At 39.1% G+C, this 15,834-nt stretch overlaps 1 protein-coding gene across 1 annotated transcript in view; it reads right to left on the bottom strand.

The window, feature by feature from the left end:
* Positions 1 to 2,553: 2,553 nt before the first annotated feature.
* The window catches only part of snrnp70 (small nuclear ribonucleoprotein 70 (U1)), a 26,737-nt gene continuing 13,456 nt past the window's right edge, over positions 2,554 to 15,834 (bottom strand). The window contains exons 7-9 of the mRNA XM_020512593.2: positions 6,540 to 6,641; positions 4,635 to 4,722; positions 2,554 to 3,867 (exon numbers count right to left, since the gene is read on the bottom strand). Of these exons, the coding sequence (XP_020368182.1) occupies positions 3,135 to 3,867; positions 4,635 to 4,722; positions 6,540 to 6,641 (923 nt within the window). The 3' untranslated portion in view covers positions 2,554 to 3,134. The remainder of the gene's footprint in view (positions 3,868 to 4,634; positions 4,723 to 6,539; positions 6,642 to 15,834) is intronic.

The raw sequence follows: 15,834 nt of genomic DNA on the forward strand, positions 1-15,834 counted from the left end.
CATGAAATCGAACGGTACTGGCGTGTGGGTACGGCCAGATCTGCATTACATACGAAATACAGGATTCGAAGTATTTCTCACTTCTTAGGAGGCCTCTAGCCCAATCCATCTTCTAATCAGCACTCCCCTCCTATACGTAGGTATGAGTACTTTGGTACTTCTTGCTAATAGTTCAGATGTGTGCAAGTCTAAATGCTTTGACAAAATGTATTTTCTTTCAGCAATACTCAAGTATTGTACTAGCAACCATTTTTTATACAAGGATTCTGTTGTCAACACTACACAGGTCGCTGAAGATACTTGATCTGTAGTGAGGCTACAGGAAGAATAATAAAAAGCACTGAGTGCTTCGCTGGAACTTAATGTATAAAAGAGGGACAACTTTGGTCAATATTGCACCTCTACTGTAGTAATGCTGCACAAGATTTGACAGATGAAGCTAGCTGGAGAAAACCAAAAACTTGAAGAGGATTAATAACATTAGGATTAGGGTAAAAATGGGATGTCAGCACTAAAAACACACAACAAACACTAATGGATATCAGAGATATGCAGGAGGCCAGAACTGGAGTTAATGATTAGGAAGAAAAACATGAAGGTGTGACAGGAGGTTGATTTATTTGCAAACGTGCTTGAGAATATTTACTCAAACAGGAATTAATGTAGGTCAGCAAAAATAAAAGTGGAGAGGTAAAAAGGTAGGACATTGAGCAAGTTGAGATGCAGAAATGAATTTTGCATGAGCATTGATGATGAGTGGTCTGATCAAAAGTACAGAAATTGGTAAGGTCAAGAACAGGGCCTTCCAAAGTGGGGTTGAAAGATCTGAGACAGTAATAGCATCCTTGATTAGATCTTCAACCAAGTTACAACAGCTGTGCTCCACCTGTAAAAGATCCCAAGTGATCACTACAATTTAAGCCTTGAAATACACCCACAATGGGAAAAGTCTAGAGATAAAGGTATGGAAGACAGATCAGCAGAATCATCGGATGTTACAAAAATGGAGGGCAGGAGTCTTGGTGACCGGAGTAGATACAGGGTGCAAAGTTCAAGTCAGGTTGACACCTAGACTGCAAACACTCAACCCTCAGAATTGCCTGGAGTGGTTGGCTAGGAATTGTGGTTTTTCTCTATCCAATATTTAGTTGCTCATTCAAGACTGGACCTCATATCAAATGACAGGGGGTCAATTACAAGATAGACTTGATCTTGTTGAATGGCAGAGCAGACTTTAAAAGGGCCATTCTCTTATTTATGTTCCTTAGTACTTATTTGGGAACAGTACAGAAACAGATCCATGTGTGCATCAGGTTTTCAAATGCCACTCAAGACAGGAGAAAGGATATATATTTGGGAGGCTTGAAGTGGGTTAGAAGTACGAAGGAAATCAATTCCAAGTGATGCTTCTGATCACAATCTTGGTTAAGTTTGAAGCGAGATATAGATATGAAAACTTGTAAGAAGATCTTGTTTAAAAGGCCAATCATCACAATAGCTGAAGCTATTCGGAATTCTAGAGGTAAAAAGACCAAAGTGTAGACTTCAGGAAGATGTGACTGAGGTTTTCAAAATAATGGATTCAGATAGATAAACTACTTGAATTGGAGGTGGCAGGATAAACTGAAGCTCATGAATAAAAAAAAGCAACACAAGTGCAGAATTGAGTAAGTGCTTTTTTTTTTATTAGCAGAGGGTTACTAACCTCTGGAACATGTTACCAGATTGTGCAGTGGTCATATTTGCTGCAAATCTACAGAAATGATCTGGACTAGTTCCTGGCTGAGTCAGGCATCATTGTGCACAAACAGTGCATGCATTATTGGTGTGCTGTGCATCCAGGGCAGCCTGAATTAGTTTTAACTGAGTGTGGAAGAAAATGAAATAAGCAGTCGCCCAATTTCACTCCATAAGCCCATGAAGTACCCCTCCTAGACTGTACAGCAGACAGCTGGATTGGAGATAAAGTTTCAGGTTAACAATATATTAATTATAACATGACTATGACATGCTCCATATGCCAACTAGCCTTTCCTTGTCTGTAAAATACAAAACAAGTCTAGATATATACAGGTGCAGAGACCTGACTGGTCTAGGTCATTCACAGCAATAGTACCATGGTCAATGCCCCTAGGTTTAAGATTTTCATAAATTGTTTGAAAAATTAGTAAGTGCACAAGGTGCTCACCAGAATTTAAAGTAACTCTACTGAAAGGAATCTGACTGAGGAAACCAATTTTGAACCCAGGAAACTGTAGAAAACGGCCTGATTTTGGTGACCAGTTTCCACTCAAGAAATTTTATTCGTATTTAAAATGCTTCGGATGATTTCTAATATAATCCAATAGAATCAGTTAGGATTCAAATGTACACTAACTGTTCTCTGTTTACAAGTGGCTCAACCTACTTTAATTAGACCAGGAAGAGCCACAAAACAGCAAAAACACCCACTAAGATTACAGGTTCTTCAGCTAGACAAACATTGAAATGACAAGGCATTAATTCTGAAATACAACAGATTACAGAAAAGAACAGAAAAAGAGACACATTAAGCACCAGTGACACAAAGGTTTATTGTTTTAAATTCTAATCAGACTGTTTAAAGGCTGATGTAGACATCTTTCCAACAAAATTGCCAATTCTGCCCTCTGACCATTACCTTCAAAGACTGCAATGTAGAATTATTACAGCACACAGCAACGAGAGCCCTTCACTTCATTAGGGATCTTATACTCACTAGAAGCAACTGAGTACCTGATGTAATCACAGGTGCACAATGCGGCAAATGTTCACCCAAGCCAACACTTCACTGAGGAACACCTGTACATAAGAGTACACAGTTGAATCGGATGGCTTTAAAACAGGGTTTATTGTGTATTAGACAATAAAAACAGATTAATAACATTTACCAACCGAATTTCACAAGGCTCAAAAGGATTCCAAACCACCTGCTATGATACAGTCACTAAAACTTACCCTCCTCAAGAAAAAGCAACGAGTACTTCGTGCTGAAAACCTCCTTCACTACAGCTTAAAACCAACAAACAAAATAAGGTTGCGATTTCTGTCAAGAAAACAGGAAAATGAAAAGTATTGGTCCAATTGGAAAAAGTTCACGTTGAACGCAGGTCTTTTTAGTAACCTTCCGTGGGTGGTTCCATTTGATAACCATTTTCAGCCAACATGAATCCATCACCAGACTGCATCGACTCCTGATCCATATACATGTCCTGACTGGTTTCTTCAAGTTGCTCAGGAATCCCATTATCCTGCAGTTTGTCAGATTCCTTATTTCTGTCCCTATCTCTATCCCTGTCTCTGTCACGCTTGTGATCTCTATCACGGTCCCGTTCCCTATCTCTCCTCCTGTCCCGGTCTCTATCCTTGTCCCGGTCTCGATGGCTTCGTCTACGGTCCCGATCCCGGTCTCTATCTCTGTCTTTGTCTCGGTCCCTTTCTCTATCCCTATCTCCCCGTTCTCTATTCTTCTCCTCTGCTTCAGGTTTAGACTCAATGGGTTCAATGGCTATGTCAACTGCCTGTGCATCATTGTGAGGCCCGTCACCTGCCTCAGGTTGGTCTACATCTGTACGTTCTTCTTTCTTATCCTTATCCCTGTCACGGTCTCGCTCTCTCTTACGATCGCGACTGCGGCTGCGCCGCTTGCGATCTCGATCCTTGTCCTTATCTTTCTCCCTACTTCGCTCACGGCTGCCACGCGCTTTCCTCTCTTCCTTGTCACGGCTACGTGATCGAGGCCGGCGTCGCTCCCTGGAACGGCTTCTACGTCGCTCACGTTCCTTGTCTCTTTCACGACTACGCTCACTGCGTTCACGGCGATCCCTGTCTCGCTCGCGATCCCGGTCCCTGGGGAGATAATTAAATTTTAGAACTGGGAGTAAAATCAGCCACAGAACAAGATCATATCTGACCCGATTGTCGCTTTAATCCCACTCCCCTTTTGATTCTTTTACAAAATTAGATTTTTGTCACTGGGCGTTTTTTGTAATGAGAAAGCTCAGTGAAATGCAACCTTTTTGCATTAAAGAAAAGCACCACGTTATATCTGAATTTGCCCATCTAGCAGCAGATATATGGGAAACCACCAAGTGCAAATTCCTCTCCAAGCCACACACTATCCTGACTTGGATATGTATCACTGATCTTTCAGTGTGGGTTGGTCAAAATTCTGGAACTCCCTCACTGGTAGCATTGTGGGTCTACATAAAACAAATGGACTGCAACAGTTCATAAAGGTAGCTGATCACCACCTTCTCAAAGGCAACCAGAGATGGGCAACAAATAGCAAGTCTATACCACCAGATGGCATGAATGAATAAAAAATTAAACATCTTGCACCCAAGTAAAACACCTGAGTAATGAGTGCTACAAATAAACTGCACATACATAGGGTCTAATGATATAAAACTAGAAACCAGAATTTCCTAATATTTAAATCTCAAGTGAAAAGCTGTTCATATTTACAAGTGGATGTCAAACTCATTGAATGCAAGTGATATCCAATGGACATCACAAGTGTAATCCAGTACAATGCCTCCAAGTTGGCACATTAAGAAAATTTAAGGTATTCTGTTCACTTTGTAGGTCAGTTACTGCACCACTATGTTTCTCACCTCTCATCATATCGCGGTGCATCATCACGACCTGAATGTTTGATATTAACATCTGCACCACCTCTACGAGTGCCCCCAAGTCCGCCACCTGCAAAAGAAAGCATCTCAAAAGGATCTCCGCATGTTAACAGCATAGGACCCAATGAATTCAGATCTGGGATGGTACTGGTGCTTCCAATCACCTTAACAAAATGCAAAGAAAACTTCAGGTTCTGCTTAAATTATTTATGAACGCAAGGTGGTGTCTTTTTTTTTGGGGTGGGTGGTAAGTGGAATGGGAAAGAGAGAGAGAACTGTTGCAAACTTGGATGCGTCATTTTGCACAACTTTGTCTTAAAAATACTGCAGTGCGGGGAGCAGGGAATAGCTACCCCAGAATGGGTTATATACAATACTGTCAGAGTAATGAATCTATTTTTGTGCTACAGGGGGTTCAGCAGGGATCAGGTAAGATTGGCCGTACAGCACCACTCAGTTAGGTGGGGGGGGTCTCAAGACTAGGGGGCAGATTCCACTGCCACCCCCTCCCCACCCACACAAACACAGAGGGTGGCTCGTATGTGGAATGAACATCTAGAGGAAGCGGTGGAAGTTGGTACAGTCACAACGTTTAAAAGACACTTGAATGAGCACATGAAAAAGCAATGTTTGGAGGGCTATGGGTCAAGCGCAGGCAGGTGGAATTAGTTTAGTTTGGTATTATGGTAGGTCTAGACTGATTGGACTGAAGGGCCTGCTCCTGTGCCTTATGACTATGATTTGCATTAGTAGTTTATCATGAGTGCTTCCAGTCAAAACACTCTACATTACTGGTACATTACTTTACAGCAGACAGTGAGAACATGAGACAAAGGGTTGAAAGGCCTGCTTATTTAGATCCTCTCAGCAAAATACCAACAAATTAAGTCCACTGTTCAGAGATCAGTTAAGAGTCCCAATTAGGCAGGAGGAACATGTCTGCAGTGCTTATTCACACCTGAAATGGTTGAGCATTAAAGTATCACTGTTTTAAAAGGGCAGTGACAAATGACTATGGTCTGCAGAAATCATCCATGTACCTCCCTATACACGGAGGAAAGATTATTGACCAGAGGCATCAATTGGTCCCATGTCAGCATGCAAACCTAAGCACAGATTCAAAGCACTCTCATCATACAGCTGTTGTATAATGTACCTCTTCTATGTGAGTCTCCATCACATCTCTCATTAGTTAGGCAGCTGCTGTCACCCACCTGATTAGCAGTCTTTTTACAAAATTACAGATCCCCAACAGTCCATCTATTCAGGTGCCGCAGATAGATCTTCAATTTCAAATCCAAGTATTCCAAACCAGAGACATACAGAATAGCTCTAATTTGTCACATCTGTGTTGACTAAAGTCTAACTCAGCATCTTAATATCTTACATCATCATCACTGAAATCGACCTTCATCAACATCATGGTTTGCCATGACTGACGAGAAGCTGAGTTGAATTAGCCACATAAATGGTGGCTACAAGAATAGGTCAGAAGTTAGTTATTCTATGGAATGTAACTGGTCTCCTAACTCCCTAATGTTTCTCACTATCCATTGGGACAACCTTTAAACACACCCTCCACCAGTGAATTACTATGGTTACATTGTGTACCACTTTTGAGATGAGTAGCATGAATTCAACTGTTTCTCTAGTATCAACTTACAAACTCAGTGCCTATTTAGAACACCGTTACCTGAAATCTCCTAGCAAAGCCATTCTGAATTCGAAACACTTGGAACTTTCTACTCGATAGTACTGTGGCAGTACTTACACCATATGGACTGTAGTGACTCAAGGCAGCAGTTCACTGCGACCTTTACAAAAGGAGATTTTTACAAGTCTTTCCAGCAAAGCCCACATCCCCTGAATAAAACAAAACAATCTTACCGAGCCTCCTTGGGCGCCACCCTTTCACAGTGCGGCCTCTCTCCACATCAACCAGAACTCTCCTCCCGTCAATCTTCTTACCATCTGCGTGTTTGTATGCAGCTGCAATAGATTGTGTCCAGAACAGCAACTAAAAGTCAGTGGGATTGAATTTAGCAAACCCCACCCAACCCCTCCCTTTTGTTTTAAAAAACAGGAGAAATATACAATCAACTTTTCATGCAGAAACAAAACCTTGAAGGGGGAAAAAAAAGTTCTGTTTACCCTCCCCACCAGTCCCCCTTCCTCCTTCAACATTGGAAGCAGGCTGTTAAATGAAATGCAAGAACCAGGGCTAGCTCCTCATTTTTCCAATACAACAGTGCATTCTAGAAAACTGCTTTCTGCCTCTAACTTAGAACAATCTGCTCCTATTCTTCAAAATTAACAGCATCGAAGAAGTTGTGCTGTTTTGAATGAATTAGTTTCATTGGAAAAGGGAAGAGCCAACCCCAGTTAGTGTACAACACTGAACCATTGCGTTCTAATCCTGGAAAAGGAAAAAAATTCTATTAGAACAATTGTTAATTGAATTCATTTCTCAAACATTCATCTCACACACTCATTAACCAAGTTCTGCTAGATCAGGGGAATTTAGGTCCCAAAAAATAACAGAATAAAAACTGTCACTGTTTGTCCTGCAACAGAAAATGGTAACCAAGCCAATTCTAAAAGCTACCAAAATCAGGGAGCCCACGGAATGGCCAAAAACCCCTGTCAAACCACTGGAGTGTAAAAGCACTCAACTGAAGAAATCATTGACAGAGACAATACCTTTAATTCAGGACTGACTGACTGACTTAAGGGTGCGTCATATACCAGAATACATCTACCCACAACTGAAAGTGCAAGCTACAGACCAGAGCACAAATTAAGTGGGGAGAAGTTTTAGTTCTCAGAACAAATTCAGCAACTCTGACAATTTAAGCTAGAGACTGTCATCCAATGCAGGGTAGCAAGTACAGCTCAGGTGCACTTTTGCTTTCAAACAGGAACTGACCACTGTGACAAGCAAAGTGATGGAATAGGAAAGGAGCAAGTTGATCTGATAACCATTTCTCCACTTTCCAAAAGGATGAATGTTTTTTAAAGAAAGTGAGAGGGGAACAGTGGGACACAATGTTCAATCACCCTGCTGAAACAGAAGGCTGGTAAATGCTACATACTGCACTTCCCTAACTCAATTAGTTCTTGCCTTGAGCAATTTATGTTGATTCAATCTCAAAACACTTGACACATTCAACATCTTCGAACCAGCCTGTCCAACTTTTAAGCTTGAGCTTGCTATGTTTTGCTTTCAAAACTAACCAATCTTCTTTCCTCCAGGGCTATGTAACTGCATCCTGTTTTAAGACTAAGATCCTTCTGAAAAAGATTACTTAATCTCTGCCCTCTGCATAATTGGCACAAATTTAGGATTAAAAAAAGGTAAAAATATCAATTTTGTATTGTTGTGGCTTGGGTCAGCATTTTCATTCATTGCATCACTCATATCTAAAGAAACATTACGCTATGTTTCAGTCACACTAAAACAGGGCCGTCTTGACCAGGGTTACAAGATCCTGCGTTAATTTTTTTTAAAAAAAAATTGTTTTCCATCCGCTATACACCACCAGGGAGAAAGAAAAAAAATGGATTAAAAACAGGAACTAGAGGAGGAGGGACGAAGAGGAAAAATAAAATTGATATAAGCACTACACAGCACCACTAACAAAAGAAAAGAGATTTTACCTGTAAGTTTACTTACAAAAACTGCACTTTAGCCCCCTGCACTCATGAAAAGCGGGACGCGCTATCTTGCCAACAGATGGTACAATGTTCAGTGTTTCGACTTCCACTGTTTGTAACTTTCTGCTGCTGACGATTTACCCTTTACTTACTGCACCTTACCTGCTTTCAGCAGCGATTTGATTTTTAAGAATTTTCTACATCGGGCGTTTGATTACTTTAACAAGCATATTCAAAAGATAATATATTTAATTATGTTTAAAAACGGTAGGAGAAAAATGTCTGACTTGTGGCTTTTTCTGGTTTCAAAGTTACTCTGAAATCACTGCAATTCAAATGTCCAAAGAACACTAACTTCTACAGAGTTGAATCCATGCACAGGGAAAATTAAAAAATAAGGTTTTGGCTTTCTCTTACCATAAATCTTTTTAGCCAGTCTTTTAACCACTTGTTAATGCTCCCTAGTTTTATTTTTCTGTTGTTGTAAATGATTTTATTCTCTCACAAGACAAAACCTTCATGTTTGAATAAAAATATGGCTCAAGGTATCAGCCGCACCAACCAGGCCAAGTGCAATCCAGAACATGCACATCTTTTTGTGGCAGCAACATGTTTTAACTAAAAGAAGACTCTCAAATACAAGAAACACACCAGCCAGAAGATTACAAATATAGAAACAGAAGCGGCCAAACTTCAGGACATGTTGGATTTTCAAACTTTTAGATCATCACCATGTTCACATATAGATCTGCTGGAAGATCCTTCTGAGCCTGCAGAAGTATTACTTTTGCATAATACACAAGGCTCCACTCACAAAGAAAGTGTTTAAACTCTCAATAACAGTTGAGCTGACACACACTGCAGAAACAATATAACTAAGTTTAAGATAAGTTGTGAGTGACATATGCCTACGATAATGTAGGAAATATCTGGCTAATTACTTAACTCCAGGACTCTTAACCTCGTAACATTTTATCAAGTCACAATATCATTTTATTCATTACAGGGAACCAACTCCAAGATTTTCAAAGTCACTGAAAATACAAAGTGTAAGAAATTAAATACGTTTTTGCATTCTATCAGTTGGGGCTTGAGAAACTGCTCAAATGGAGACTCTCCTGTGAAGGATTTTCCAGTCACCCAGTTAGGGCCATCATAGCTTCCAATCAAAGCCAGTGACTTTTTTTGCAGTATGAACCTGAACAAGAGACAGACATTGTGTGGAGCTATTTGGTACAATTAAATACATTTTATAAAAATTTCTTCTTCCAGATATGTTCTTTCATTTTTCAAACAAAAAAAAAAATCACACATTGTGTTGTTTTCTTATTTGAAGCACAGAGTCTACACACTTGCCCAAAAGCAGAAGACTGGTTACATATCTTTGACGAATCATCTAATCAAACAAAAACCCACAAAAATCCAGCCTGAATTTCAGTCAGAGCTCGAGATTGCCGTGTTAATGACACACCTCCTGAAAGAGAACCACACACCTGTCATCAACAGTACTGTTAAGCTAGAAGTGCTCGGGTGGGAATTTAAGCAGGCTAAAGGCACAAAGTGGACAAATGCACCACAATTCCTTGTGATCTAATCTGATTAGAGGGGGAAATGCACATTGCATATAAAAGCTGGAACCATTAGCAGAAAACATGCTGCCAAAAGATATCACAGCTCAGATAATAAATATTTCTTTAAAGAGAGGATCTCACTATCAAGACGCCTTCTAGAGTCAAAAGGTAACATGAGCACCCTTCTTTCATTCTCGCACATGCTTTCTTACCCGAAAAGACAATTTTCCAAATGAAGATACAGTTTCATTGACAAGATAATCAACTCATTTGGAATGAGATTCAGATGATTTAAGAGTCAGATGGCAGCCTACAGCAGGTAATCAAAAATTTGTGCAGCATCTCCACCTTGCAGGGTAATTCACCTCAACTGCAGTCAGCAGTCAGATACTCCTACTTATCTCAGTGATTGCAGAATAAAACAAGTTTTCCCAAATAATCAAGGAGCGAGATGGTGAGAATCCCTCTTTAAAACCAGGTATTCTTTGAACATTCGAGTTATTAAGTGTGAAAAATTCAACACAAGCCAGACAATCCCTTGTGTTTTTTTTAAGAAATAAAAAAAATACTTTTACCATGTTTTACCAATGACATTAAAATACCCTGTTTTACCAATCCAGCATTGCTTCTCTGTTCTCGCAAGCTTCCATTTGCTTGGAGTATCAAAGGCTCCACGATGTAGACTGGGAATCCCTTCACAACAGCTTACCTGGCTCAAATTTACTTGATGAGCAATTTTTTGTTTTCTGTTTTGAGTAGCTGTTATTTTTTAAAAAGCTCTTTGCATGTTAACTTTTTTTTTGGGAAATGGTTTTAGTGCTAATGAATGGGCATTGAGCTGCAGAATCCTTTTTTTGAAAGCCTACAACATATGAGGAAGTACCAAGCTTATTAAAATGTGAATGCAAGACATCAGGGTAAAAGAATTAAATGGAATTCAGGATTTATTAGTATTTTCTTTAACAAAGAAAGGTTCTACTGAATCCTCAAAAGCTACTCATATTCTCTAAAATGTGAACACAAGCACATTTTACTGATTAGTTTCTCAGAAACGTGGTCCACTGTGGATTCCTCAAACATAGTCCCTAGCATCAAACTGAATACCCACAAGATAAAGGGAAAAAGGGAGAAGACTGAGCACAAAAAAAAAACATTTTTAACCTAAACGGAAATCAAGGTAGCATCCGGAGTGCAGGGTTTCATTGGTTAACAACTTGGGAACATCTCTTGGAAGCAGCAGGTTTAAAAATCTGGTAATTAATAAAAAAAAATAGGCTAGGCAAAGGTGATATTGCAGCTCCAATATGAGATACAAAACTGCCTGTTATGTGTTACTGACATGATGTCACTTTGCAGACAACTTGTAACTAAGTTATCAGTGTTCAAATCGCAGACATGTGTTATCTCAGCACTGAGTGTAGGTTGTGCGCGAAGTGGGCCAAATAGTTGAGGTCCATATATTTGATAGAGAAGTTTACCCAATTCAACAGTCTGATAATCATGGATTCAAAAATGTCAATGTACATGATTTGGTTTCTAAATTGTTGTTATAAGATCCAAGAAAATGTAAAGATGCTTCAGTGACTTTAGCCAATAACTAAGTTTTTAAATAAGAAAACGTTGTAATTTTATCCTTAAGGGAAGAAATCTGGAAGTGTCATTACTGCAGTTAAACTAGCTTCTACCTTCCAGCTGTAAATTACTAGATTCATTTTCCTAAATGCCGAAAAATTTCAACCCCTAATTATGTACATTCCCCTCTTGACTATTAACTGTAAATTTAGCCCCAACTATCCCTCTTCCAGCAAGCTGATGAAAGCCCCTTTAAGTTCCTAAGGAAAGTGTAGAGTTCACTCAAGCTGAATTTGTCAGCAATTTGTCTAATTTATTAAAATGGATGCGGGCAGGTGGCATTTAAATTAAACTCAAACCTAACTTTTAATCCGTACCATACCATTGATCTGTCAAGAAATGCTCAGTACCAATAGGAGTTCAGGTTAATTTGTTTATTAATCTTCTGATAACAATTGCTAAACCAAAGCTGCACTTGAATCTTACAGCCCAAGGCCAAACTGCACTGCACATCTTTTGTTCAAATAAGAGGGACAGGCATAATGTTGCAGCACAGATACTATCCATCAGACCTATTAGATCTACATTTGCTTTGCTCTAAACACCAACTAGTTTAAACTACTTTGAATCTGGGAATGATGTAGCCATTTTATCACATGCACCAATACTTGGATAGATTGCTTTTGAAAACAGAGTTGCAATAAAACAAAAATCAGAAGAGAAAGAAAGATAGTGTGGAAAAGTGGGTACTTCCATCAGAATTGTTTTAGGTCAGTATCGGAACTGAATCATTCAAAAAAAAAAAAAATGCACGCCAACAATCCAGTACCAGACAGTACAATGGAACAGTGCAATCACACTTGTCATAACCCTCAGCGCTGGTGTACAAAATCTCTTTTCTAGATTATGCCAGATGCACAATATTTTGATCTGTCCTGAAATCATAATCTTTTCCTCTTCAGATTTAACCTTTCACAATGTGCCCACGGAGAAATAAAATTAAGAGTTAAAGGCCAAATATTGGCACTCTTACGTTGCAATTTAGTCCTATTCTTGATATTTTGATTCAATAAATGTTTTGTTTATGGATAAAATTGATGCAGCATAGCCTTACAAGATTTTACTGTAATCAGCTCAATTTAGAGTAGTGAGGGCTTACAATGGTATCTAAAGTTTGTATTGAAGATAAAACAGGAATTAAAGCTGATTAGAAATGCAAGGGAGACAAATGTGATAACCCATTTACAAGACAGTGAGGCCAGTAAAAATAACTAGTTTTAGTTAAACAGGCCACTGCACAACTGTAAGCAAGCTGTAATTATTGCTAGGGTGATTGTTCAAAATTTAAGTTTCACCCGCAATGCAAGATCTCTAGACTTTCAGCTCAGGAAATTAGAGGGGCTCATTAAATCTTACAACCCCCTGCAATTTAAAAATCTGGTGGATAACTACACAATTCCTTTTGTAAACCTGATTTTCCAACTATTTATCAGTAGTTCTCTATTCCCACTTCCCAGGTACTCAAAATCTGCTCCATTTCCTTTCTCTCACACCTTAGCAACAAAATCGGTAAGGAAAGAACACCGGGAAGGTTAAACAAGCACACAGTTTTAAGTATGCACAGTTAAGTTCTTGCACTTAGTGATTAAAATGGGCTTTCTAAATGCAAGATATGAATGCAAATTAAAAACAAACCCAGGTAAATTAACCCTATTTCTTAGTCTAGCCCAATACCAAACAACTATCACCCATCTGCATACTGGAAATGTCTTCCAAAGAAAAGTAGAGAAGTCTACATTAAGTAGGTAACATTTTAGAAACAAATGTTATGCTACTTCAGTAGCTCTAGGGGTGCAGAAGTACAGTGATCTGATCATGACTGCCTCTAGGGTCTGCATATTTTGCTTTGCTCACTCACAAGCAACCATAATGTTCCATGAGCTTCTCAAAAACGTCTTTCATAATTATTCATGGCAAATGAAACCAAGCCCAAACCTGACTTTAAATACATCAAGACCTAAGTAAACATTTCTTTTCAATCCACATTAAGTAACCGTAATATCCTTTTCAGATCTCCATGTCCAACCCTAATAATTTCCAGAGATTTTAACAGTGCACACAGGAAAATCAAATCCAATGCCACAGCCACCATCTTGCAATTTTCTTTATTATCCTGAAGACTAATATGTAAACGCACCTGTTCAATAAACATTGTTACTCAACAATTACAATAACATTTGGGAAATTAACTCTAGTGAGAACTAATAGATTCCTTTTTAGTGCCCAAGAGCATGCATGTTCACGCATCATTTAAAAGGAATGTTAACTCAAAAGAGGAAAAACCATTTATGTGGAGAACACTTCTGCTTCAGAAGAATGGAGACTCCATACAAACTGTCTCCAATACTAAGCTACCTTCTCTCTGAATTGCAGGAGCTTTCCCATGCCATCCTTTAGGCAGGAGTATGGTTACTGCCATATACTGCCTAAGAGCATCTCCCCAGGTTATGGTCACTACTGCCCAGCAGCATCGCCTCAAAGACCAAAATCTGCTAATTTCATCTCTCTTCCCATTAGATAAACCCAATCCCATTAAAAGTATCAAATCAAGAAATTAGTAGCTACAGATTAACAGCAATTCAAAACTCACTGCACTGGAAAAAGAAACTGCAAACATTAGTGGCTGCTCAGCTGACCTAATTTTAGGATAAACAACAAGCTCCAATCATATCTCTAAGACATTTTCTGAGCTTGTTTCTTTCTCAATCATTAGGTACATACTCGCTACACTTCAAATCCTGGCAACAGAAAACTTGAACTAAGAAATCTCAAGTTTGAATTCTCACACTGCTGTGTTTTTCTTAAACTCTTAGCGCAAAGCATCAACTTTTAATAGTGACAATCTTTGTAGGTGCAGATCCCACAGACAGGAATGACAGACAAGGACACAGAGTTTCTTTACCCCAAGGCTCTAAGTTCTAACAACCTGTAGCAACCTTCTTTCCTCCAAACACTCAAGTTTGTTCTTCTATATCACCTCTGTGTGTTTTGTGTAGCCTCACCTTTCTCTTAACTGCACTTAGCAAATCCACTGGATCTACGTACTGTATTTTAATCACGCTCCTCTCACTGTGGTGATGTATTGTGAGTTCTTACCCATCATACAAACCCATATACCAACCATACAATGAGATGTAAGGGGAGCATTAGCATCAGCTGCAAGCCAGCAGTGGCATTTGCCATCAGAATGGTGGCTGCAGTGACAATAGAAATAACATAGAATTAATATACCCCAGCTTGCAAACGTAGTGTACAATTCACAAACAATCTATTTTCTTTAAAAAAAAAACCACACAAACACTGAGGCCCTTTTCACAAGATGGTTTCACCCTCATAAGAATCAAACAGATCAGAATTTATTTTTTTTTTAATGAACTTCATGAGGGCACAAACTCTCCAGTGCAGTAAAACCTGTGGTAGGCAGTCAACTCTGAAGGAACCAAATTTCTACACAAATTTTGTTTTAGCATAGGCAGACTTAGCATAATTGCAAGGAAGTGAAAATACAACACGGTCAGAACTCAAATTGGAAATGCTGACTAAAGATGGTTAAAATCAATCTGAAGGAGAATGGTCTGAAATTGCAACTTCAAAGAGCAGGTTGCTGCTTAACCCAAGTTTTTCCTGAATGGAATTCAAAAGAAGCTTTTGATAGGTTTTCAAAACCTAACATTTAATCGAAGAAGACAGGCCAATAGTTTTTCAGTACAAGTGTCATCCATTGCAAAACTGCAATTTAAAAAAAAAATCTAGATGGGCAAGGTTTCTCAAAACCGTTTCAGCCGTGAAAAGGGCCCAATGATGCAAAAAGTCTTTTTTTTTAAAAGAAAGAAAAAGACTCATGCCCCGCGGTGCTAAAAACTTGTCATAAGTGTTAACTAATAGCACAGAACTACCCTCATCAGTTTTGCTCTCCACTTGGATCATTTTTAACAATAAAGGTGGAGAAGACGAACTTCTGGACTAACTCAGGAGGAAAAGTACACCCTCAATCAAAATTATTTCTCAAACATTTTTTTTCATTTGAGAAGGGTAACAGGCTTAAGCCCATTCCACTGGCGAAGGAAAGCAGCAGTGCACTGTGAGCACAAAATCAAAGGAAAAATATTCTCACAAAACTTTCCCAATAAATGTTAACTGAATGCAGTTTTACATTGCATTTTAGGGCAGCCAAGTACAAGATTCCCAGAATCACGTCAAAAAAAAAGTGGGAAACCACAGGGTTAAAATACCCAGCCCAGTGCTGTAGTGACCCATGCCTTCAAAATTTATATTCAGCAGCCTGCACTGTCATCGAGCAGTGTCTGCAACAATCCTGAATGTGA

The sequence above is a fragment of the Rhincodon typus genome, chromosome 37 (assembly GCF_021869965.1).
Source record: "Rhincodon typus isolate 14 chromosome 37, sRhiTyp1.1, whole genome shotgun sequence".
NCBI classification, from domain to species: Eukaryota; Metazoa; Chordata; class Chondrichthyes; order Orectolobiformes; family Rhincodontidae; genus Rhincodon; species Rhincodon typus.